At 30.3% G+C, this 27,645-nt stretch overlaps 1 protein-coding gene across 15 annotated transcripts in view; it reads right to left on the reverse strand.

The window, feature by feature from the left end:
• The window catches only part of LOC145313690 (cyclin-dependent kinase 18-like), a 198,660-nt gene that overhangs the window by 31,735 nt on the left and 139,280 nt on the right, over nucleotides 1-27,645 (reverse strand). For 13 of the 15 annotated variants that reach the window (XR_013877462.1, XR_013877461.1, XR_013877460.1 and 10 more), the window contains exon 1: nucleotides 1,051-2,605. The exons of 1 other annotated variant lie outside the window; for it this stretch is intronic. Coding sequence is in view for 2 of the 14 variants with exons in the window: in XM_080153234.1 (XP_080009360.1) it covers nucleotides 1,051-2,590 (1,540 nt within the window). In the remaining 12 variants the exon portion in view is untranslated. Of the gene's footprint in view, nucleotides 1-1,050; nucleotides 2,606-2,968; nucleotides 3,259-27,645 lie in introns of those variants that run through there. One more of the 15 variants, XM_080153235.1, reaches the window with a different exon arrangement.

Raw genomic sequence — 27,645 nt, forward strand, 5'->3', positions numbered from 1 at the left:
CTTATATATCTATTATAGAATAAGTACACCTAATCTATTAATTCTGTCTGACCGTATGTATGCCTATCATATTTACAATAATTTTCTTACTTTTAACTTCAAAGCTAAACTTTAATCATACTATCATTCTGTTTCTAAGCGAAAAAAAATACAACTCTTGCTAAAAATCTCGAAAATGGCATCTAAATGTAAAGGCTTTCCACGGAAACTAAGAGAACTAAATAAAGCTAACCCAGTAGTCGATGACTATTTCAAAGAATAAATTCTCTATGAATAATCATTGATTTTTAAGGATCTTATTAAAAGCATTTTATTTGCTCAAAATAGAGAACAAATACTCAAAACTTAGCTCAATATCATATGTTCATTAAAAGCAGACGAATATATTACTTGACATTAAAAAAAAAAATATTCACCTAACTCTAGCATAAGTGATGATTTAAATTTACTATGTAACATAATAAACTTTCTGTTTTACCTAAACTTTTTAAGTTTGGTATTATAATCTTTATTTTTGCTACATTTAAAGCTACATTATTTGTATTCAAAGTGTGAGTAATATTGAATCCCATAAGGTGAAATGTTCCCTTCAGTTTAAAACTTTAAATATAAACAAAATTCTAAAATGTTAAAATAACAATATTGTATCGTCTTTATCTAGATAATACGAGTTAAGCTAGAATAGTTGTTTGGAACTTACCCTATTTAATATTTGTTACTTTAGATCTAAAAGACAGCAGTTGGAAATAAAACATATATATTCATGCTGTTTGTCCTGTGATGGTTTTTATACTTCTTTGTAACGAGAAATATATTAAAGCCATGGCATATATCAGAAGCAAAAATGTTTGAAGATGGGATTAAAGTTAATGGGAAAAAAAGAAGTTTGTGCTGTAATAATAACCTTTGAAACTGAAGGCTTTAAACACAATAATAGAAACTTCATTTGTGAAAATGATATGATCAGAAAACAAATCTTAGTAATAAGTCTAATAGCAAAACACATATAATAAACCTTTGAAAATTGAAATCATTTTTTAAAAATTATACCTTTTACAAGACTTTTAACAAATCTATTGAATGGACTTGGTGACCTTCCCCTTTGTTTCTGCTTCCCATTCGCCACAGCTTTACTCTTGGCCGGCTTCTCCTGCTTGGGATAAGGCAGTATAAACCTGGGCAGGGAATAGAACCTTTGACTGGGCTCCGTTTTCACAGGATTGGCCAAAAATCTAACTTGTTTGCCACCATAGTTTTTGCGTTCCGTGTAAACCGAATCAGGTTCGGTCATTTCCAGCATGTTGAAGCTGTTGACTGTTGGCATTGGTGGGAGGGTTGCGGTGGACTCGGACATTTGCAGCTGGCGGTCGTACAGGTCCGGCAGGCGCGGCTGCACTCGGGGCGGCGGTATTGTTTGATCTATCACCGCCTTACCATTATTATTATGGCCATTCGAGTTGGGCGTTTTGGAGATATTACCATTACTTCTAAAGGCGTTAAAAAACGTTGACGTCCAACTTTTTGGGCGGGATCTTGGAGGTGGCTGGGGGATAGGAATATTTTCTTCTTCCGTCTCTAACTTTTTATCTGGCATTGGTGAGCGGGGATACCGTTTTGGTTCACGGCCGCGGCTCCATGGAGGCGGCTCATAGCCCGCCGGATCAAATGATTCATCCGGAGTTAACGCAGCTGGATCATAAACAGCAGGACGTGGTAGCAGGGAACCATTGTCGCTATGATCAATCATTTGAATAGGCTCATCACTTTCTATAAAATCTTGAGAATATTGTAGATAATGTTGTTGTTGTCTCAGCCTGTTATCTTCATAGCTCGGCCTGCGTTTGTCTGACCAAAAATCTGCGCTGCCGCGCCTGTAACTACCCCCACCTGCAGCAAATATTCTGTCCTGGCTACTTCTCCTGATACCTGCAGCCCCAGTGCATTCCTCAGTAAAATTCCGAGCATTATTATTATCACCTCGTCTGTCCGTGCTCTGGCTTCTGTGATATGATTTCAACTCGGCTGCACTACCACGTCTGTGCCCGTATTCCTGACTGTCCCGTCGGTACACAATATAATCTGTAACCCCACGGGGTTGTGTCCGGCGGGAATCCATGGAATAATATTGATGTTCAAGCGGACCGCCGCTGTCCCGCCGTTCATTAAGACCCCCACCGCCACGTACATCAGATCTGTGATATCTAGTGTAGTTAATATTATCTCTTAACCGCTGTTGTTCTTCTAGATACAGATTTTGTTGGGTTTGTAAAAAATTATGGCTACTGGAAGATGCCAGTAACGATTGACTGTTTGTCGGACCCAAATTTTTCTTGGCCAAATTACTTCTTTTAACTTGATCAGTGTTATAAACATATTTGTGTTGATTTCTAGCCGAGGAAAATCCATTAATATTCTTTCCATTCAATGAGCTAATACTCCAATACCTCCGTGTGTCAATATTATCTGAGGGGGTGCCCCCCACACCTCCGTTGGGAATTTGATAGCTGACGAGACCGGCAGGATGGGTTCTGCTTGATTTGGATTTGGAACTCTTTCCATTTGATTGATTGGATTTATACCCCTCTGACATATTTTCAACAATCTCTACCTCACAAAATTACAGAGATATTAGGGATTCCTAAATTACTTAAAACTATTAGACCTTACTATATTATTTTGTTTTATTTCGTCTTAAAGATGTCTGGGGAAAAAAATTAAATAAAAATGTAAAATATTTAGTAGCGAAGCTACTCTATGCTTAGGGTTTGTCTTAACGTAAATCCAAAATTATTAACAATATAATCTCTATATACAAAGCATTCATTACAGTACTCATAGAGCAGAACAATTATAGCAATATTTTTTCTAGTTGTCAGTTATTTTAAAATAAAGCTGTACTGTCATTGTTTAACATAAAATCCTTTATATTTATTTTTATTAAATTAGTGAATCCTATTAATCCCTGAACCTATTTTATTCTTTCTCCGTTGGCCAAATTATTTCAATTCAAAAGATTAGAATGGGGTTTCAGGATAATATTCTTTTAATTAATTTAGTCAAGCATTCTTCTAGTAAAACAGTCACTTTTCATATAAAAAAAAGAAGGAATCACTATTGATTGTAAGCTTTTTAAATTTCACAAATTAAGCAAATTCACATTAATAGATGCACAATAACCTAATAATAAAATCCTGTTTGGAAAGTTGTTTGCTGTGAACTAAAAATATTCTGTCTCACAAACACAAACATTAATGCAAACACACACAAGCATTTAAAGTGGCTAAAACACACACCCACGCACACTAAGTTGCCTGGACACACAGTCACACCCCCGCATGCACAGTAGCAGTGCACACACACACGCACAGAAGGGAATGACCGGGCTAGCTAGTGCGCCAGAGCCCAGCTGTTCAGGACTTTCTGCTTCACTGGCTATGTGCTCATACGAAACAACAAAATTATTTTTCTAATTAAATAAGTAAATTGCGGTTTTGATAAGTTTAGTAATACTCCAGGTTCAGGAGTTTCAGGCCTTAAGGTGGTCTCTGGACAGGTAGAAATTTTTAAAAAAATGGAAGAGTTAGAGGTCAACTTTCAAACAAATTAAGCATCTTAACCTATCCTCTCAGTCCAAAGATAAAGCCTATACACACGGTTTACGCAAATGTGTCAAAACTTCCCCCCCCCCTGTTATCATTTCTTTTGTCTATATCTGTAAAAAAAAATCTGTATATTTTTTTTATATTAATTTGAATTAAATCTGTCTATTTATTATTAATTTAGCGACATTGTGAGGACACCCCAGTGGCTATAAGCTGAACAGAATTTGAACATTCCAGGTTTTATCCCCCCCCCCCATCCCCCCTCCCTCTCCCGTAATCATGACGCGCCCCCAACAAATATTTATTTAGACTTTCACTTTTTAATTGACAATCTAAATTAGACTCATTATGTATTTATTAAGCCTATTAATTCGCTAAACTAATGAAAATATTTTTTTTCTTAAATAATATATACCTAAACAAGTTCATAGGTTTCACAGTAAAAATAGTCTAATTCATTAGATTTGCACAATTGCACTTCTAATTCTTTAGTAGCTTCGCTACTAATAATAGTAAAAAGTATCTTTTACTGAAAAAAGCCATCTACCCTAAAGCCAATATGTTTCTATTCTAAAAAGTATTTAGCTTTTTACCATTCTAAAATTCTTTTGTATGAGAATATCTGATTCTAGGAAACTTTTCATTCAAATATCAAATACTTTGCTAAATTCGCACTGACTATTAATTTATTTAATACATGTATTTTTAAATCGGACGGTTCCCCTCAAACTACATAGTCGAACAAAGAGCCCCTAAACACCCCCTCGATTTGTTAGCACTGCAGGTATTACTCTTCAATTATTTTTTTTATTCAAAACATAGGAGGAGTTCAGTGCTTAAAAGGCAGTTTGAGGGAAATCAAGAAAAAAGGCACATAAAGGTTAATTTTTCCCAAATAGACGTCGTCTTGCCATATAAAGTAAATATGAATTTTAGCATTTTAGCATTATGTTAACTCAAATATTCCAACCCTTCTCTAACTTAATTTTGAAATTAAGCTATGCACACTATAATGATATCATACTTGTTCTCATATTTGATGGTAAAAGTACAAAATAAGTACATGAATATAATGTTCAGTCAAATATGACAAAAATCAGTAAAAATATAAGGAATAACTATACAAGCATAAAACATTACATGTCTCTTCTTTAAAAATGTTTACTTTTTGGCTAAAAAATATTGAAATATTGTCTGCAATATTTGTTGGTTGTTTTTGTAAGAAGCTTCTCTGTAAGTGTATGTAGCTTGAATTCTATTCTCAAGTGATGAAAACTTTAATCAAAGCAGCCTCAACTTTAACGACATGTAGGGATCAAAACATCAAAGTTGGCGTTCATATAACCCAACATTTAAAAATCTTCCAATTCTAATATTCGAAATCTACCAAAATTTGCATAAATAGATAAATAGCTAAACTCAAAATTTGCACATTTCCAGTAAGGGGTTCTAATATAGTTTTATTATGCCAACCTCCTATATTATTGGCTATTCACTATCTTAACATGATACTATGCATACTATGAAAGTTGAGATAGAGTGAAGAGTGGCTTAAAATATTATAAAACTATCACAAAGTAACTGCAAATAATTTGGGATTATTCATTATTTTCGGACTAAAGCTTTTTAACAGGTTATTCTATATTTTACCAAGCTTAAATAATGAAAAACGAAAGATATATTCAAAAGTAGTAAACAGTTAACTTATGTTTATCTATGTATTTTTAATATCCATCAATCTTAAAGAAAATTTTGAGATCGTCTTGTCGAACGTTAAAATAACGTCATCAAGTTATTCTAGAGAGCTAAATCATGAAATCCTAATTTACCCTTTAAATAATCTGGACTAAGAGTTTAAGTACTTAGTAGGCATTTACATAACTTAAACTTTACTCAAAGAGAAGCTTTAAATCTCCTTAGATCTAAAATTTACCTAAATTAGAAAAAAATTAAGAACATGATACACAGCAAAAACAAAAAAAAAAGAAACGAAAGTCCGTCATATAACGTAGCTTAAGATAGAGTGACGGGCAACACAACCTCATTGTATGGTAGCTCCGAACCTAATTGTATGGTAGCTGCGCTTCTAAAAAAAATATTAGGCGCCATACAAGAAAATGACATTTTAATTGCTATGGAAATTAAGTAGACAGCTAAAAATCTAAAAAAATACAATAGTTTCATAGTTTAACCTTTGAAAGTTATGTAAAATTCTATACACTAAAGTATCTATAATAGGGTGGGTTCATATCGGAATTAGACAAAGCGGGGATATGCAACAGATAAAATTAACCTTAAAAACATTTCTGACCGAAAAAGAATTTCAAAAAATTGAGTTTTAGAACACGACCACTTAAAAATATAATTCATTACTTATTAGTATGTAAAGACGACATTCAAAATTTTTTTGAATCAGAACTATGGCTTCATGGTGCTCCCTGGAAAGGCCTTGAGGAGCTGAATCAGGAACTTTTGTCCGTTTCAAAATATCTCGTTCCATGCCTTAGAAATCACTAAAAAACTAAAAAATTTTTAGGTTTATTGAGAATTGTCCAATTTGTAGAGGTTTTTTAGATTTTCTCAGGCTAGGAACGAGATTTTTTTAAACGGACAAAAGTTCCTGACTCAGCTCCTCAAGGCATTTCCAGGGAGCACCATGAAGCCATAGTTCTGATTCAATAAATTTTTGACTCCCATTTACAAATAGCTATACAATTGAATGTCTGGTCGTCAGCGGTTTTAAGACTTAGGATACATTTTAAATCATCCAGAGGTGTATTATATCTATATAAATTGAGTGCAGATCCCCGCTTTGGCCTCAGAAAAAAAATGTCCAAAATCGACCCACCCTAATCTATAAGTATGTATAAAGAGTTGTATAATGTGCCCTAAGATCTTCGAAACAGCTAAGTTATGAAAAGCTTAGTAAGGGTTGTGAGCGAGTTTTTGGTCTATTGGAAGGGGAGGGGGTAGGAGGGGCAGAGTCACTTACATTTAAAGTTACAAAAAGAATTACATGAAATGAATGTTTAAAATGTCTTATCACAGTCACCAAAGACCGTGAAGTTTAACATTTTAAAGGAGAGTTGACATGGGGTGTATAAGGAATTTATCACCCCTATAACTTACCAAGGACCAACACTCAGCTTCCCTTAAAATAATAGAACATTAAGCCATGTTCTAATTTTACTTTTTTATTTAGAGATAACAATTTAAGATTTTGAAAACTTAAATAAGAAAATGTAAAAATTCTCGATTATTCTATAATATATAGATTCATTCTTGTACAGTACAACTTTTAAGAGGGAAATACCAATACCCTCCATCCCGTCCTAAACTATACTGTGTACGCCTCTGTCCTTGTCCTTGAGACTAGTAGAAAAATAGGGAGAAAGAGAGAGAAGATTATGTCAGAAACACAATCCTAATCCTGGATATTAGACAATTAGACTGTACATTAACAGAATTTTCTCATCAAGTAATTTACTTAACAGTATCTTAAAAACAATGTGGTCAAAAATGACGTTTTAAAATTATTATTGGCTAAGAGTAAATATTAACAAAAATGTGGAGAAAAGGATTAAAATTACTCTATTTTAAAATAAATCCCATATAAAGTAGACAAAATCATTTAATTTAATTCTTACACTAAACACTAAAGCGATTGTTCTATATTTAGGGGAAGATTTACATGGGTCCCAGGATGAATTTAAGTTATTTTGTACCATCTCCCTTGCCCTTTAATTAAAAATCCTCTAGAAGCTATATACGCAGCCCCTCTAGTACTAAAAAAACAGTAAATAAAAATGTTTGAAAATATACTCTAAATTATCTCTGTTCTTTTGTCCTGCCCATTCATATATGCTACAGCTATTTATTTTTCCTATTTCAACAAGGATAATAACATTATAAATATCTCAGGTGAATTCAATTATGAACAAGAATGACTGGAAATCGATACAAGACCCTCTTTCTCACTTATTTTAAAAATAGTATAAATAATAATTAAATCAAAATATAACAGGGATCTCAAGGGATAAGACAAAGGACGAAATGTTGATGTAAAATTGGGATTGCTAGCCTGTACTAACCAATCAAGAATTGATACCAAAGCCAACAAAATAGAAAACATGTAATAATACTTTGGGTACTAGTTTCATTTACAATCCAATGTTACCCTGAGAATGGGCAAGATTTTGAGCTCATGCTCAAACCATTTCACCATTCCCCCCCAAATGTTTGATTTACCTATACATTGGGAAATTATAGTCAACACATAAACAACAACAATAATGTTTGTAGGTAGCTCGTGTAAAATATTTGGTGAAACTTACCTAAAAAACAAAATAACTTAATTAGCTAAAAGTAAAAAGTTTTAAACAAATCAAAATTGTCAAACAAGGATGACAACATATCTTTTTTCATAAAAAGATCTACTAACTTTGCAATCATAGAGTTGCTTTGACGCAAAATAATTTGAGCCTAAACACGAAAACTGAAAGATAATATAAAGTAACATGAAAATTGTGACGCAAAAAAATGTCTCAAAAAATTGCAAAAATTAATTTTGCTATTACATTACATTTAGTGAAAATGAGATAGGAAAGAAGAGAGAAAAAGAGAGAGATAGAGAATTAGAAAGAAAGAAACGTTTATTTATCTTTATTTTCTCTGAGTGTGAAAATGAAGAAAATAATTAAGAAGGAATAAATTGAGTTTTCTCCATTGAGAGGGAGAAACAATCATTCTTTGTTAACTAAATTGTGCAAAGTCTTCACTTCAAGGTGTGCATCCAAGTCCGCATATGTATCAAATTAATAAAATCATCAGAACGGTATATTGTTAAAAAGCCAAAAACTACCACACCCCTTTTAGTTATCTATTATCTATAACAAAAAGCCACTCTTAAAATGTATCCTAATGTTTTATAAAGAATCATTATGCGGGAGTGAATTCACACCTTTAACTGAACACTTCTAGAAAACCGCTAAAAACTTCTTCGGTAAGTAGCGCAGCTTCTAACGTTAACAAACGTTAAGTTAAGTAACAATAATATATTTCTTTCTTCTGTTTGATACCAAACTTACTTTGCTTAAATATTTTTTCTTCTTACTGCTACATGAACAAAATATCTTAAAACAAATCCTGTTTTTCTTAGTTGTTATGTGGGAGCAGCCTTTCTCTGTTTGGTAAAGAAATGTTCTTTCTATACAAATTATATTTTGCAAAGGAAAAAGACTAGGTACCTAGATCAAGCAGGTAATACCATGGAAAGTATAATTTTGTAAATTTATATCACTTATCATCAATTGACTAAAATATAACTTAAAACCATCCCAGGAACTATATATAGTTTAATGCAAAATGAAAAGTGAGTTGGTTCAGCAGTTATTTGAATATTAGGCTTAAGACAATCTTTACTACCTTCTATACTGCCAATGCTGATCTCAAGGACTAAATTTGCAAAGTAATAGGACCGGTGTAATAAGGCCAACAAATATTATGAAATATCCAAGATATAATAATTCAAATGGAGCGATGTAATTTTATGCGTGTTTTCTCAAGCTATGCGCATTATTGGGACATGCATATTTTTTTGTAAGTCATTGTGTATTTAAGGTTCTAATGATGTTTGAAGTTAAGCTGTTCAGCTGTTACAATTAAAACTCAATATCTTGTTTCTTGTTTGTGGTCTGATCCAATAAGCAACTTACTTTTTTTCTTTTTCTAAAAGTTTCAGATGCCCATGGGACCAAACATATTTTGAAAAAAAAAACAAAGTAACTTTTTAAAATATAATGTAATTAGAAAAGGCATATACATACTTCTCTAACCAAAGAAAAAAACTTCGCCAAATCGCTCAATACATATCCAGGATGAGTATTAAGCTTCCTTGAAAATTGTTGATTGCGATTATCGTTGAAAGAATTTCCGAGATTTTATTAGACTTACACAACTTGCCATATTAAGTATTTTTACAATTTACTTTAATTTAACTTTTATGTTTTATTTTTATTTTACAGAAATGAGATGAGGTGATTTAACCACAGTTTTTTACCAAGAAAAAGACGGATAGGGAGACGAAGAGACAGACAGATGGACAGGTCAAAATTAATCCATCTTGCCCCTGTCACAGATTTGCTACACAATTTCACAGGAGGGGAGGATTAGTAGTAGATATTACAATTATAAGAATCATTAAAACCCCTTTAAAAGCTTAAACACTCAAATATATCTAGTGATTTTGAAAAACTTAATAATCCATTTTCATTCCGCCAATTTTAATTTGGAACAAGAAAGTCTTTTTCTATTACTAAAAGCGTCAAATTGATTAAAATTAGAAATTCCAAATATTAACCTCCAACTACCTTCTAAATAAGAAACTAATAAACATAATAAGATAAAAACAATCTGTTTTAATCAAAAAATTAAATATGAAATAAAATACTAATTTTAAAATGAAACAAAGAAAAAATAATTAATCATACCTAGTTATAATCCATTAACACTTGTTATTTAATGTTGTTTAGACTAAAACAAAACAATTAATGCCATGTGTTTTTTTTTAATATTCTCACTTTTTTTATCATTTTCTGTCTTTTCAAATGATATTCATAATATGATATTTTAAAAAAGTATTAAAAATGGTTTAATCACAGCCAAGATAAGTTCCCTTTGAATGAATTTTCAAATATTTAGCTTACTTTTCATTTGTAGAACAATTTTTCAATAAAATTGAAGCAAATACATTTTTCAAATGTGATGTGCATTCACTTTCGCATGAAGCGTCATGATTGCAGAGTAACACATTGAAAAATATATAAAAGAATGTATTTAATGAGAAAAAATTAACCAAGACAGTGTCGCATAAGTTATATGCCAATATGATTTAATATATTTGCGTCAGTGAAAGAACACCATCAAATGTAAGGTCGAAGGGTGGAAATAAAATTTGAAATATTCTCCTTTCATAACTTTATAGGAAATTCTTATTTTCAATTGAGAAATGTTCTTTTCACAGTAACTACCTAGCTTCCTACACATTTTTGAGAAAATAAATTTCATTTCAAATTTACTACAGAATAATGTTATTGTGTAATTTTGAATCGCAATTGAATCAGTAAAAATTTCAAAAGGTAAGAAAAAATGATTCTTTCCCTAAAGAAAAAGAATAATGCCTCCAATAAATTCGGCAATCATATTATTAAAGTGAAACAAAATAGTATAGTATTACACAATGATAGTACACAGTAAATATGTAACTCTTAGACTGAAAGAAGTTTTAACTTTTCTTTAAACTAAGTTCACACTCCCAACCCCTAAATAAAATCATCATTCTACAAGTTGAAGTAAAAAGGTTTTTTTGCCCTAAAGCTTAAGATCTCGGATACTGCTGATTGTCAGGAAAACGTTTTGTATTTGGTGTTAGTTTTAGGCTATTTCTATGTCCCCCTTCGCCCTACTCTGGAGGCAAAGGGCCTATCAGCTAGTTTATCTTATAGTCTATTGATGATTATTTATAAGGATGACAAACAGACCAACGACAAAAAAAATAAAACATTTAAAACACAGAAATGTTTTCCGCGGTGATTACATTAAAACCTTTTCAAAAACATATTTTTAGCCTCTGCGTAGGGCTTTAATAAACAATAACATAACCGTAAATTACTGCAAAAATACAAACTACTACCAACTTACATTTCTACCATGTTAACATAACACATCTAAACATTTAATTTATTTGCTATTGTGTGTCAATTGTATTTGCGAGAATGAATGCACATACAAAATGTTTGCATATATCTAGAAGAGAGAAGCCAAAATCAATTTGTTGTTCACACTTTTTGTCAACTTTCATTTCACAGATTTCTCACAATTCAATTTACATGTACATATTTATTTATTTTCTTATTCACAGTCAATCTTTGAGCTGCTATTTTATCGACATGTGGTTATTAGATAAATGCCATATATTTCCTATGACAGCAATCACTACTTTTATTGAATATCATAAAGTTATATACTTGTTTTTATTTTAATATCTTTATCAATTTTAGAATGACACAGCTTTTAATCAACTCTCTAGCTATATACTTTGTAATTAGGGGGTTATTAAATAAGTGGGTGGTAATGTTAATATGAATAAAATTAATTTTAATAACTCATCTAATCTATCGTATTGAATATATGAGGTACTAATATATTATTTTTTTTTCGTTAAAACCTTACACATTTATATCAGGATGGTTCTAAGCCTTTTTATTTTAAAGTTTGAGTCTTAGGATGGTTTTAGTATATTTTACTGCCATCCCTCTACTAGTTACTAGTAGCACAGCCGCTAGTAAGTTTTTAAGTTCCTAGTGTATCAATCTTCAAATTTAAATAGGCTTCGTTTACTCATTTATTTTATGTCACTTTTGCTAAGGATAAAAAGCGTTCTTGTATAAACAATGTGTGTGGTAAAATCAAGGAAACTGAGATAGATAAACAGATTATTTAATAATACTTAATAATAGAAATTATTCATTCATTAAACATTCAAAATGTTAATGTTTATCTTTTTCACCATGGTAATAACCCTTTTGAATTGATGCAAATTATCTAGCACAGAACTATTTCTGTATCCCTGAGGTAAAAATGCATGAAATAGATCCTTACTGACTCAGCATTACTTGAAAATAACAAACATACAATTCAATAGATGGATGGATTTAATTTAGAATAGATGGATATATTTATTGTAGGATTTTATTTATTGGTATCAGAAGCTTAATCTTGTATCTGCAACTAGTGGCTTCGTCCAAAGCATTTGATAATTATTATTTTAAGTAAACCCATTTACGCCATCTGTGGCGTATTAGCATATTTTTTACTTAGTGGATGGGGTAATTTTTTCATCGGGTGGTGACGATACCCTAGCAGAGATTATCAATGGATCAGTAGGTAAATTCCCTATAAAGCACAAACCTAGTCAATCAAGCGGTTAGCGAGATCTTAATTACGTACAGATGCTGTTCTTCTTATCAAGAAAGAAAAAATATCCTACCTATAACTAATAAATATGAAAATTTATATTTTCAAGAAAGGTAATATTTTTAAAATCGCGAAACCTTATCACAGTAAGAAGGTTTGTAAAACCTTCGTTCTAAGTTATCTAGCATAATTGAACAAAAATTATAGACAACCCGTTTTTTTATTAAATGGTATTTATATTCTGAAAGTCATAACCGTGCATTGTAATAAATTGCCGGGTATAGTCCCTTTCGTAACATCGCACCTTATGGGTTGATTCTTCGTATTTTTCACAGTAGCTTTTCTCCTATTTCTAGCCCCTGTAGGGGGCTCTAACCCTGCGAAGCCAATTACCTAACCCTGTGGGGCAATCACCTAACCCAATATAACCTAACCTAAGCTAAAATAACCCATAAAAAGCCATTTTAAAAATACGACGAATCGCCCCTTATGGGGCGATGTTACGAAAGGGACTATTCCCAAATTGACTTTTACAATCCAACGCATCTAACATTGTAGCAATAAATAAAACTTAGTTGCTAGCCGAATTCGAACCTATAACTTCCAAGTTGCACTTCCTTTCACTCTTAAGTTGCCGGTCTTACACCTCCTATGTATTGTATATACTACCATATACCCTTCTACTCAAACCATTTCAACTATTCCCATTTGGCAATTCTCAAGATCTTTATCTTTAAGCTAATGTAATTGATTTGCTGAAAATTGTGTTTTAACAATATAACTAAAGATTTTTAAAATTCAAATTGTGCGGCTTGTGTTAATAGTAAAAAAAATGTTATGCATACCGTTAGATCCGCTAGGAACTGTATTTTTTGGAAATATAAAAACGATTCCTGTGCTACGCATTGGTATGGAGCTACGCGTTAAAATGTCCCAATTGAAGTAAAACTTGACTTGCGAGTATATTACTAAATTTTAGAGAATAGTGTGTGCAAAAATAACTGCGTAGATTTTTAAAATTCAATTGCCTGGCTTGTGTTAATAGTAGAAAAACGTTACGCATACCGTTAGAACCGTTATGAACTCTATTTTTTGGAAATATAAAAACGGTGCCTGTGCTACAAATAATATAGGAGCTATGTGGTAAAACGTTCCAAATTTTACTCGCAAGTCAAGTTTTAAGTCAGTTGGGACATTTTACCACGTAGCTCCCTAACTATATGCAGCAGAGGAATCGTTCTTATATTTCCAAAAAATACACTTCATAGCGGTTCTTACGGTATGCGTAACTTTTTTCTACTATTAATACAAGCCGCGCAATTTGAATTTTAAAAATCTACGCATTTTTTTTTTGCTCACCCTTTAATTTAGAATTCTGAAAAATCACCCAAAATACGCCAAGATGTTAAAAAAAATATTATTATTGTTCAACTGTTTGCTATTATTCAATTGATTAAATAAACGAAAAAAGTTTTAAACGAAAATTATATTAGTATTATCTACTGCCATATCTCTGATTTTTATGGCTCAAAGTGGATGCAGTCTTCAAGGCATTTCCTCAAAATTTTGCTACATTAGAAAAACATACCTACAATAAAGAAAGAGGTGTAAAAATGTTGATTATTCTTAAAAGAATTTTGCATAAATAAATGTGTTAAAAGTAACTGTAAACTAAAATAAACCTGATTTTTCAATTAAATATTTTTTTTATTGTTTGTTGTTTACTTCTAAACTAAATGTTGCTTAATAAAAGAATAATTAACATATGATGTGATATAATGTTGATTTAGCTTTTTGAGATTATGCTCATTATAATAACAAATCCTTAGTCATAAGTCCAAATTATCCATCTAATTTATTTTTAAAGAGTTCTTTTACTTTTAAATTGAGTCCTTTAGTTTTTAAAACCTACATTATCAAAAATCTTAAATGAATAAAATGTGAAAAATTAGTTTTTAGTCACGAAACCTTTCGCCTTATGATCAGTTGTTTAACAAAGTTTGGGTATAGTCCTTTCCACGACATCCCTCCATAAGGAGCGATTCTTCGTATTTTTAAAATGGCTTTTTATAGGTTATTTTAGGTTAGGTTAGGTTAGGTTATATTGTGTTAGGTGATTGCCCCACAGGGTTAGGTAATTGGCCCCGCAGGGTTAGAGCCCCCCGCAGGGGCTAGAAATAGGAGAAAAGCTACTGTGAAAAATACGAAGAATCGCTCCTTATGGAGGGATGTCGTGGAAAGGACTAAGTTTTTAAGGACGTAGAAATATAGATGAACAAAGGAAAATTATTCAAGAGACAGACTGACGAACATAAGAATCTATAAAATAGCTAGAAAAAACACACAAAAATCTGTGAAAAATATGGCCTTGTTGTTTAATAAATAATCTTAATAAGCTGTAATGCATCACAAAAAATGATTTATTTCGACTATATAATAAATCCAATTAATATCATAGCGCAGCTACTCTTTAATAAGGAGTATTTTCGTACGTCTAAGATGGCTAAGAATAGTATATCTACGCACACTTTACAATTTGCAGGTATTTTAAAGTTTAATAATCGAATGTTCAAAAGCTTCGCTGCGATACTCATGTGTATATAAATCATCCTTGTTTATATAGATTTATCTATCCTTTATGTGTTTTTTTTTTATATGTAATTTATTTTTATTAAACAAAGAAAAAACTCTCATAGATAGTGATTTTCAATTTGAAATGTCGAAAGAATTTAAAAACTACAAGAACAGCTAAGTTGAGTAAAAACGCAGCGTATTAAAAGAAACAGTAAACTTTTTTTGTAGAAGGGTTAAATCTTATGTTGTTCCGATCATTTCTTATATAAAAGGAATATAAAGTAACCCCTTATGTAACTAGTAGACTGAACAGTTAAGCAGTTTTAGAGATTTTATGGAAAATATGGAGACACAGCAAACATTCTACTCATTTCGTTAATGAAATTTCATGAAGGCTCGGAATCCGATATTTTTCCGCTGGTAAAAAAGCGTTTCAAAGTTTCAAAGCGTAAAAACTATCTCGTATGGTTTTTATAAAAATTTATCACAGAAACATGATAATAATAATAATAAACCATATTAGAGTATTAATATAATGATGAAAATATCCAAAGAAATAGAATAATAAAAATATATCCAATAATGCCAAATAAAATTAAATGTGAGGTGGGGCAATGCCAGACTTTTAATGGAATCGGGGGCAATATATGTCAATCATTTTCATAATTTGTTGACCCCAAGTAGCTCTAGTGCAGAGATTCAAAGATAGGTCAATGAAAAAGAATTGTTCAGCCACGGTATGGGTATTTATAACCTTTATCCTTATCGATTACACTTGTTTGCTAATCAGAAGTACAGGGACTCGTATATTTGTTATTTGATATTAAAGGGGTAGTTTCACGAAAGGCATTTGAACTTAATTTAGTGAACCGCATAAGTTTAAATGCATTAAACAACCTCTTTCATCTATTTTACCGGTTTCTCAATTATCCTTATAATAAAGTAAAAGGATGTTTGTCTGTCTGTCTTCTGTACCGAAGGATCTCGCTAAGCGCTGAACCGATCGGGTTCTCCTTAACAGGGTAGCTTCCCATAGGTCCCGGGAAGGTATATAACTATTTTGGGGGAGGGTAACACCACCCTCCCAAAAGAAAAAATTCCCCCCCCAAAAAAAAAATTAAACTAAAATAAAAAAAGGGGGCCACCCCCCTTTCCCCCCCCCCCCAATTTAATTTTACTTTTATTTTTAAAATCTAAAATAAAAAATTTAGTTATCAAATTCGACTAAACCCTCCTCAAGTGCCCCTAGAGACCTCTAAGGGCGTAGCCGCTAGTAATAAATATTATATGTACATATACTTTTTAAAACTTAGTAAAAGGAAATAAATGAAATAAAATAATTGATTTTCAACAAAAAAAAAGGTTCATTTGTTCTATATTAAAACATGCATAAATGGTTCATGCGTTGGTATTTTATAATAAAATATTGTAGTTGATTTTTTTTTTCAATTCTGAATGAAAAATCTATGAAAAAACACTTTATTTGAATTTATTAAAGGGTATTTGTGGTAGTTTTTTCTTAATTCAAAGTGCCACACGTGAAATCTATACAAAAATGGTGAGAAAATGCTCTTCCTCACCCAGCAAACTCATTTTCAAGTATTGAACATTTGAAGAAATGTATTGCTAGTCAGTCAGCCTAACAAACCAATTTGCATTTCAATTAAAAAGTTAACTTTTTCAACATGAGACTTCTTCACATCAGAGTACTATCACTAGAAAGTGTAAAAACCCCATATTCTAATTGTCCACTTCCTTTAAAGGTTTATAAGCTAGTTAAATTTTTTTATTGAGTAGCGTAGCAATAAAGAGCAATTATTGAAAACAATGCCGTACTTTTATATCAATTCATAATATTACCTAAATGAATCTTGAAATACAATAATGAAAAAAAATTTACAATTATAAGATTAGGTAGCTGTAACACAAAAAATATTTTTTTTTTTATATGAGGTAAAATACATAGATATAAAGACCCCTAAACCCAATGTGCAATTCTCAAAGAGAATTATATCTATTGTTTCTCATCCTTTTTATTCTCACTTTATCTTACATTTTCTTATTTAGACACTAGACTTATAGGATAAAAATAAACAACAAGTTTTTTTTCTTTCATAAGAGTTTCAATGTGTTCATTGTACAGTTTATTGCTCTTTTTTTCAATCAAAAACGTTGTTCCATATTAATGTTTTTTTAAAACTATCAAAATAAAAGTAGCCAAAGTTTTAGAGCCAACGTATGTGATAACTTAGTTATAAAACTTTGGGTACCAGTGTAATTTTCAATTCAATATTACCTCTCTTACTAACGGTAATATTTTCAAAGGAAGATTTAACCATGATAACTCTACCTAAACTCTATATATAAATAGGAAACATGCATGACATTGAAGTGTTAAATTGATATTTAATCTTGTGGACTCCTGGTGAGTTACACAAAAAGTAAAGATTAAACAGATTTTGATGAGAATTTTTTATTTATTTTAGTTTTAGCTAGTGAAAATAACAATACACAAAAAAAACATGGCTTAACGTCATTATTAGAAGCATAGATTTTGAACATAAATAATATACATTTTACTGACCTTTTGTTGTTATAGCTGCACTGATTTAGACATGATTGTTCTATCGTATTACTTCTTATTTTGCGCATATGAATGAGGAATTTTAGTGGAGCATGATTATGAAGTTGTAAAGAGTTTATATGTTGTTGAGTTTTGGTTGCCACTTTTCAAATAGATTTGCATGGAGTTTATGTGAACATTTTAACAAATCTGGTGTAATGTTGACAAGAATGTTTGAAATACAACAAAGGCTAGAAATATTTTTATATAAAAAAAATTCTTTTTTTATGGTCTATATTATTTAATTAATTTCCATAATTAGTTATTTCGGTCTATATTATTTCCATATTTTTTTCTTTCAATAAATATAATAATTAAATGTAAAAAAATTAAAGAAAAAATATTCTAATGTGATCGAATATGAACTTTTTAGAGTGTACACTGAATTGTGCATACACAAGACATACATGTTGATTATGTTCACTGCACATGTATGTATTCACACACTTTATACACATGTGCAATGTGCATATTTCTCAAGCAAACTTTATTTATACCTTCATCAAAATTGGTGCACATACGAATGTACATACAAAATTTTAAAGGTTAGTATGAATATTATTAAGCTACTTTTCGCCTAGATTTAGGGTTTTAAGTGGATGAGAAACTTAGTCAAACAGTCTAATTATATTTTTTATTACTTAAAATTGGTACAAAGAAAGTAGATTCTTATCCATAATTAATAAGATGTACTGGAATTATTGGGTGAAAGGATTTATTTTACAGAGTTTTATAACAGCAATGAAATTCTTTTCTATAAATGCATTTCTTGATAAGCTGTAATGTGCGAATATGGATGTTAAGGACTAATATAACGTATTTTCTAATTTCTCATTTCTCAAGTACCTAGTTTTATTTTAGGCGGATACAGTAATTAAGAAGTCTATCAAGTCCTTAAGTAGCGCCGCAATAATAATACAAAAATCAAGACACATTCAGTAACTCTTTATTACCCCAGCCTCGTCGAGAATGGCAGGTTTACCAAAGTAAGCCACAGTAAGGGTTGAACGTAACTGTTTAGTATCCAAACTAGTATTGACAAATAGAAATATTTCAGAAAGTATTATTCATAGACAAAGAATCTAAAATGAATGGATGGAGTGCCATATAATCGTCTAATTTCATGATATTTGCAAAAAGACAAAATGGCAAATAAAAAGAGAGTGATTTGATAATATTATACATTTATTAATATTGCTGAAATTGATTATGAGCAGAGCTTGGTTATAAAGCTCTGTAGTTAAAATGAACAAACATTTAGTACCAGGATTTTATCATCCTAATGTGAATATGTTTAGAGTTTGAATATGTAAGATGCTTGGTCCAAAGTTTTAATCTTTCAACGGTAGCGTAGTTATTCCACTAGTTGTATCGTAGTAAGGTACAAATCAGGAAAATAAAAAGCACTGCCAAAAATTTTATTTTTGTTCTTTTGAAAAAGCAAAGATTAAATCTTTCAGTAAGGTTTTTTGTTCTACTTTTCGGGGAAGCTTTATAAATGTCTGAGGATGGCTTTAGGCTTTTTTCTTAAACTCCTTCGTCCTTCCTTGAGGCAAATATCCTATGGATATAGAAATAGGTTTTTTTTTGTCTAAAGATCTCGAAAATTTCTTGTTTGATTTGGTTGTACTTTCCAAATAAGCTTTATCAATATCATTGGTTGATTTTAAGCGATTTTCCTAATTCCCTAGGGGTAAGGGGCAAAAATTATTTTTAAAAGTATTAACAGAGAACAATTACCTAATTAAAAAAAAACTCACATTAGCATTTAATTTGAAAACTCTATTATTTATTCATTGTTGATTAATTTCATTTATAAATTGTGCAAATTTTGTGCAAAAATGTAGATCTATGTGTGTAAATAATTACGCAGATATTTTTGCACCTTTTTTGTTATTAAGAGCCCTTTGCAAAATCGCTAGAGAACTTTTGTTAAGTTCTATAGTTTTCTTTATTTTCATTGATAAATTATCAAATTGATATGTAACGAATAAAATGACTTTTTTCCATTTGCAGAAAACAAATATCATCTGCTGTTTATTTTACATAATATTTGAAACAGTATTGTAGTAACACCCATAAACTGGAACTCACGAGGCCTTAAGTGATAAAATTATCTCAAACAGTTGAAGTATTTGGCAGGTATTTCATATAAATACTTTCCTTAAGACTTATATGCCTCACAAAATTTATATAGAGTAAAAGCAAAAGCATACGGAAATGGGATATTTTATTACAGGAAAATCTATATTGCCTCTTTTTTACAGCTTAAATAAATAAGCCTTTATACTAATTATTTTTTTCTGATACTTCGAGTTTTATTATTTCCAAAAATAAAAAGTTATTTTTTTTATATAAAGTTAAAATCTATATAATTTCTGCTAATAAAACCAACGCATCTATAAATCTATAGCAGGTGCGTGCTCAGAAATTTTCTAATGAATAAATTGTGAGCCTTTGAGAAGCACAAATTATACTATTTATTACGAGGATGGGATTCCTTATCATAGACGTCCAAGGGTGAGTAAAACCCCCCATTTACCCCCCTGAAATTAAAAAATACATTTGATTTGATTACCCCCCTCAAACATTTAAAACCTCTCATTTTTTAAAAAGCTTATCTTTCTATTTAAAGTATGTTTATGTAAATGATTTTACATATGTTTGGATGGTTCAAGTAAACCAATTTAATTTCAAGCTTCATTTCAACAACAAATTAAAATCTACTAGGGATATAGAAACGGATAGATTTTTTGCTGTAATATAAAATTGTAAGGATTATTTGTCTACAGCTATCTCAGAAAATGCTGATCTGAAATTGGTTGTATTTTTCAAGGACTCTTTATAATGTCTTGGGGTGGTTTAGGCTATTTTTCTTACCTACCTCGTCCTCTGCAAATCAGTAACACATTATATAACTTTTGATTATATAACAATTTAAAAGAGGCAAATGTTTGAATGTGTAAAGAAATACTATATGCAACCAAATTTTAAATAGAGAAATAAATTGGTTAGTGAGATGAATTTTAAACGTGTTCTATCTTTAGCTGCATAAAGTAATGTATAATAAGTTTTGTATTTTAAACAAAATTAAAAATTACTTTTAGAACTTGATACTAATACAAATTGTTTCTTCATACCTTAATTTTATTTAAAAACAAAGTAACACTATCTTTACAATCACCATATTTGGGAAAACCCTAAAAAAGACCTTTTTATAAATCCACCTTTTTAGGGTTATTGTTAAATCCTAATCAGGGCGGAAGGGACCACGCTAGCTTAAGTTAATTTACAACCCTTATACCCCCACAAATACTAGGTACTAAAAGCAGAATCTTAATACATAAGACTTTGAGGAGAAGATAATTTAATTTGCATTGTCCAATCCCTATATCCGTGGTCCTAATCCTTTTTAAAGCTCATAAAATTCAAACTTTAACTGTACCTTTTCAAGGTTATTCAATTCAGGGACGAAGGGGATACGGCTTTTAAATAATGGTAATTTATTTAACACACAAAATAATATATTTAAAATGTTGGAACTATCATGTAAAACGGCTGAAATGCACTAAAGTTCACAAAAAAACATCTTTTGGGTGTAAGTGTTATTTTCTTATGCCAATAAATTACTAGAAAAATCAACTCAGAATATTAATATTTCTGCCATTGTTCTATCCCTGTTAATATTACTTTAAATGAAAAGGTGTAATAATAAAAGGTGTATTCTAAATACTGATTGCATAAAAGATTAAATTAAGCAAGGATGGCAACATCCATAAATACAGACTGAATTTCCAATAAAAATCCTATAGTTCTCAGCGCATTAGACACGACAAACAAAGATTGGAAGAAAGAAAGATTAAAATAAAAATTCTCATGGGTAAGGGAAATCTTAACAAAATAGTTAATCTGTCTATCTTCAATCTGAGCCAACCAAATGAAGTTTCCCTTTAAATATTCAGGCGGACTTTTGTAATTACTAATTATGAAGTAGCTTCGCTTCTTAATGTATATTATTGGTGTGAATAGGTGAATTTTCAACTTAACATTATTGCTGACATTTAGAGTTATAAATGTGGTACACTCCCATGAATTTAGGGATATGTCAATAGAAGATAAATTAACTCAATCAACATAAATTTTAAAGGTTAGCAATTTGTGCCTCAATCTTTTAATCTCTTAAAAATGAAGTTCTAAAAAATAATGAAAAAATATCAATTTCTTAATTCATACAAGACAACTTAATTGTTTAGGTTCAATATTCCTCCTATATTAAATCATAGGGAAGATTATTTTATCTTCCATTAACCCAACTTTGTATTTTTTAAAATTCCATTTTATAGGTGCAAATTTTTATCAAGAAAATTATAGGATATTGGTGAAATATTAATTCATGTTTTTTTGCTTCGAATAATTTGAAAAGATTAGTTATAGCACTAAAAAGGGTTTGAAATAGGATTTTCATGTTTTAAAATAACAAAGCTATTCTATAAATCAGTCTACAATATAATTAACAAAAAATAATTCTGAAAGATATTCGAAATATTCCAATTTTTAAGTGAAAAAAATCTTACTACCATGTAACTAAATAAGTACATTCATGATATTTCTTGATATGATTAATTATGATTAATGAACATACATAGAAAGTCTGATATATAAATGCAATCAATAAATGCATGATTAACTTTTTCTAATCATAGCAGGGAAGGAGGGGACATAGAACTGTTAATCATACTGGTACCCAAAGTTTTATAAGCACGCCTCCAATTCATTGGCTTTTCCACCAATAATAATTTGATCATTAGAGGAACACGAGGCAATATTATTTTTCACAAATATCTTCTACTATCTCATCCCTTAATTTCTTGAATCATACACTGCATTTTATCTAAACCATAAAAACATGCATGTTTATGATTAACAGACATCCTGTTACTTTATTAAAAGTATACATTACATAGGTATTCTTTATAATTTATATAAACTTCAAAATTCTGAAACTCACCATCTAAATGCCATCTTTTTTAATCTCATCTAACATTAAAAATTTAAATGTTGAGAACATTAATCAAACAGTTTCTGACTATGCTATGTATCTCACATTAGAATAATGATATTTACAAATCTAGGCTAAGGTGTTCACTAAATGAAACTAATTATAAGGACATTATCCATTAATTGCTGTAGATAGAAGACAGTTGTCCAATTTTGTATTTGATATCCAAAAGTGAACTAAGCTAATATTTATAAATCTCAAAATTTTGGTTAAATTCATCCATATGAAAAAATGAAATTAAAGGCGAATCCTTGAGCTTATGGTAAGCAATGTATACGTAATGATTGTCTTTTTACTGTTTTTTTTTTTTTTTGTAAAATTACCTTATTTGAATACACATTAGGTATTGCTTTTATGTGTGACAAAATAGTTGGTCAAAATGCTTTGCTTGATTTTAAAAACGTTAAAATGGCGGGGGGATTACTTTGTATTTAGTGTAAAAGTTAATGATGTAAAAATGAACCATGAATAAAATAAAACATAATGGTCATCAACTATTTATCTATCGAGAGAGGGAGGGGAAATGCCAGAAAAAAAATAATGTACAACTCTTTCTTAACCAAAGTATCAGGAATATTTCAAAAACAAATATATGGGGTAATATTAAAATAATCCATCTTTTGTTCCCTTTGTCCCTGGTATCTATCTCCACATGCTCCTAATATACTTTCATTATGCATTTGATTAATTTTAACATAATGACTCGTAAATCAGATTTAAATAAAGATTTTTAAAATTATTGTTTTAATGGCATTGAGATTTTGTTATTTTTGTAGAAGGATATTTTTTAGATGACAATTTTTTCCTTATTCTAAATAACAGATTATATTAATTTTACAACTTGTAACGGTTTGGGATCATTTTCAGCAAAAGTATAAAGCATTTTAAACTAGCCCGCAAGACGTATGGATAATTTTAAGCATATTATCCTATTAATATATTTTTAAGGTCCAGTTTAGGTCTTATCTGATAGCGCAATTTAAATAATTCTCCAGTCATAATTTAGTCCTGCCAATAGATTTATAGTTGACAAAGAATAATTATAATAGAGCAGGGGGGTAAATGTCTCTATGTACTTTGAAGAGATTATTTTCTACTTTCAAAAATACTATTAAAGTTCCTGAGCTCTGATATTTGGATTAAATTCATTGGAGTGTTTTAATTTTTTTTTAACTTTAATTTTAAAAGATTTAAACGTAATATTCCAGAGAGTGGATTCCATGAGTCTTGTTTATTCTAATAACTATAATCTGATATTCAGTAACATATTAAACCATGAGGACTGACATTAATCATATGCAACCAGTATTTAGATACGCAAAAGAACATAGAGATTAAAGACATATTTCCCATTATAATATTTCCAAATGTTTTAGTTTCAAAAGACGACATTACATGGCTGATTATACAGCCGCCGAAATTCAATTTATCTTGAAAGCAAATAATCAGATAAAATTGTTTCTTACCTAGATAATAATCTTATCTAATTATGTAAGTATGTATCTAATTATATTATGTCAACTGTTATAGAGACAAGACAATTTTGCAAAAAGGTCATACATTATAAAAAAAATATCAAATAATTTGCTGCCGTTACACACATTTTCTAAAGATTAATACAGCTTATTAGTTATAAGGCTTATTTATTTGTATTTAAACGATGTTCTTACAGAAATTGCTTTGACAGTATTCATTTAACCACTTTTAACACCATGGCTTACAGTTTTTAAACACAAAATCTATAAGCAAGAAAATTTGTGACTTCATAACTAAGAAAAATGTTGTGACTTAAATCTTGGGTGTAATGTAATCGTCCAACTGAGCAGCGGTAGGTAGGTATCAATTCTTCGAAATACAGTTTGAAACATATCTTCATGGTTTTTAAAGCTTACCTAAAATAAAGATAAATCATGAATAAATAATATTGAAAACTGTGCAAGGGTGTGAAAGAAACTAAAAATATTTGGCTCAGTTAAGAAGTGTTTCTTTAAAAAATTGAAGAATACTAAAGTAATGTATACTGTATATAATGAATAGTGAAAAGATACAGTGATAGATAAATGATAATCAATTTCGTTAAAATCTCTTCTTGGTCACTAATATTCAATCTAAATTGATTAAAGGAAAACAATAGAGGGGGAAGGGGCTTAATAACTGTATGTCCTCACCCCGTGGACCCTATGTCGTACACTGAACAGAAAGCAATCTACTAGTAGACTAATAAGGTCCCTAACACTGGATCTAAGTACTTGTCTCTGGGTAATATATCTATTCTCAATACATTTATTCTAAATTGCTTTTCGGTCAGACTACAATTAGCAAAATAAAAAAAATGTAGTATTGTATGAACTCCTGTAAATAAATAGCAGCCAATACTGATGATTAAATATGTGTTGATGACAAAAATAATCCAAATATAGTCAAGTTACTTGCAGACAAAGGTGGTTTTTAAAATTAGATCAACTATTTAGAGTTGTTACAAGGCTTTAGAAGGACTTATCTAATGTGAAGATTTTTTACTTGTATAGAAATATTAATTTTAATCAACTAATGCATATTTATCAGGCGGATTTGAATACATTTGGTGGTCCTTGACATCTGCTATAATTCTTATTTACGTTTCTATGAACAATTTATAAAAACAACATTAATGTGTTCTAATCGAAGTTACAAAAAACTGTGCCAGACAAGGATTTTCTTCATGGTTAGAAAAGAAGAAAAATTGTAGACCGTGAGCGAAAAGACTTTATAACTGATAATCATAACTCTTTTCTATCTCTATTGGATGAAATAAATAGAGTATTTAAACTTGATATAACCCTCAATCAAGGCCCTGAGATCTTATCAATTTGATTGATTGAATTATTATCAAACTAACTGTATTTACACAATCTGGAGTTTGTTGTATCAGCTAAAATATTGACATCGCGTCGATAATTGGGTCTAAGGAAAACTTGCGCCCGTTGTTGGAATGGTAATTGATCCAATTCATAACAAAGGATGTTCAAATTTTAACTACAGCTGGTATGTAAAAATGTATCAGTAAAAATTGTCAAGAGTGCCTTCGCTCATAAACAGTTGCATCTCTAAAATTTTATGTTAAGTTTTTCTTATGCATTTTTGGCTGAGAAAATAAACTGTATACTAGTAATATCAATATAATGTTCAGATTAAACTGAATTTTAAATCAATTAGGATTCTAACAACAAAATTGTTTGGAATAAATTACTGGATGAAAATGCTTCAGCCTTTTAGTTTAATTGATTTTATGATAGTAAATATTCCGCTATTATACAAATTAGGGCATGATGATAGAATTGTCCTATTTACCAAAACTTCTCATATTGCTTTCTATGGCCTAGTAAAGGGCTTGATTAAAAATCACCCCTCCCCTCTCCCTTTCTCTGAAAAAGGATCTTTACATCCTGCTTTTACGTTCTTACTAAGCATAATAGAGGGTACAACTCAAAAACTACAAAAACTGCAATAATACGATAATCTCTGTACTACCGAATGTACTAGAATGTACATTCTCAAACATTTTGCACTTTAAATTGCTCTTTTCATGTTATACCATGGCTTAAAGGTGGCCCATCATATCCGCTAATGCAAACATTAGCAAAAGTAAATCGAAATATTAGAAGGCATCAATTCGGAAAGCAGCGCACCTGTAATGATACCAGAAAATGCAATTTACGGAAATGAAAGCACACCAACACCGACTTTAAGAAAAAAGAATCAAAGATTACAGATAAACTTTTATTGTAAAGACTTACCATTTAAAGTTATAGAACTGGCATTTATAATTTTAAAAAAAAAATTGTTATATCTAAAAATCTATTATTACTCTCAACACCCCTTCATTTCAAAGTTTTAATAAATTATTTTCATAATGCCGAAAAGGTCACTAATCGTAATCAAATATGAAATATTACGATTTAGATTTAAAGAAGTAATACTTGTTATTCTCACGACCTAAATTTAAGAAGATAGGAATGAGTTTACAGTTCTAATTTATGACAAATTGAGGCTAGGGGCACACCCTCTCTTTGGTCTCTTTAACTACCTATACATTGAAATGGAATAATATTGTATTCAGAGTTTTCTAACAGGGAATTAGTATGCTCAATATAAAAATTTCTTATGAAAATGTGTTAAGGTCTGCATCAGCAGAATTAAAACTGAGACGTGTAATAAAATATTTATCCAACAAAAAAATATATTTATCCGCTAAGATCTCAATACTTTTAATAGGTCATAAGATGAGTTACGGCTATTTTCTGCTAACACAACTCCCATCTCAGATATATTCTAATGGCAATGTTATGGTTACAAATCTCTTGTCCCTGAAATAAACTACCTATCCCAAGCAGGCAGTAAGCAGGACCAAGCACCAAATATTTCATTTCCTAAATCTCAACCAATTTCCACTTTCCATTCCTGGTGCCCTTGGGCCATCGATACATACAGGTATATATTTTATTTCTATTATATTTGGACACTTAAATATGTATGGAATACCTTAATGGTTATACATTAAATATTTTTAACGATTTAAAATAGATATCTTTTCGTTTTTAGTGTACTTTATGGGAAGGTTTCAATGAAAAATAGTTATTTATCGCATCGTATTATAGTTAGCTTTCCGCGGATATCAAAATAAAAAATTAGTTAAAATTTCTAATTAAATATTTGTGGAATATTGCTGTAATACGGTGCTGAACATGATTTTTCAGTATGGCTGATAGCCGGTTATAATCCAGCGGATATAAATCGGTTTAGAAGCCATATTGGGAAAAAAAACATTATACATT

Source organism: Acartia tonsa, chromosome 3 (genome assembly GCF_053477335.1).
Source record: "Acartia tonsa isolate MP-2025a chromosome 3, ASM5347733v1, whole genome shotgun sequence".
NCBI classification, from domain to species: Eukaryota; Metazoa; Arthropoda; class Copepoda; order Calanoida; family Acartiidae; genus Acartia; species Acartia tonsa.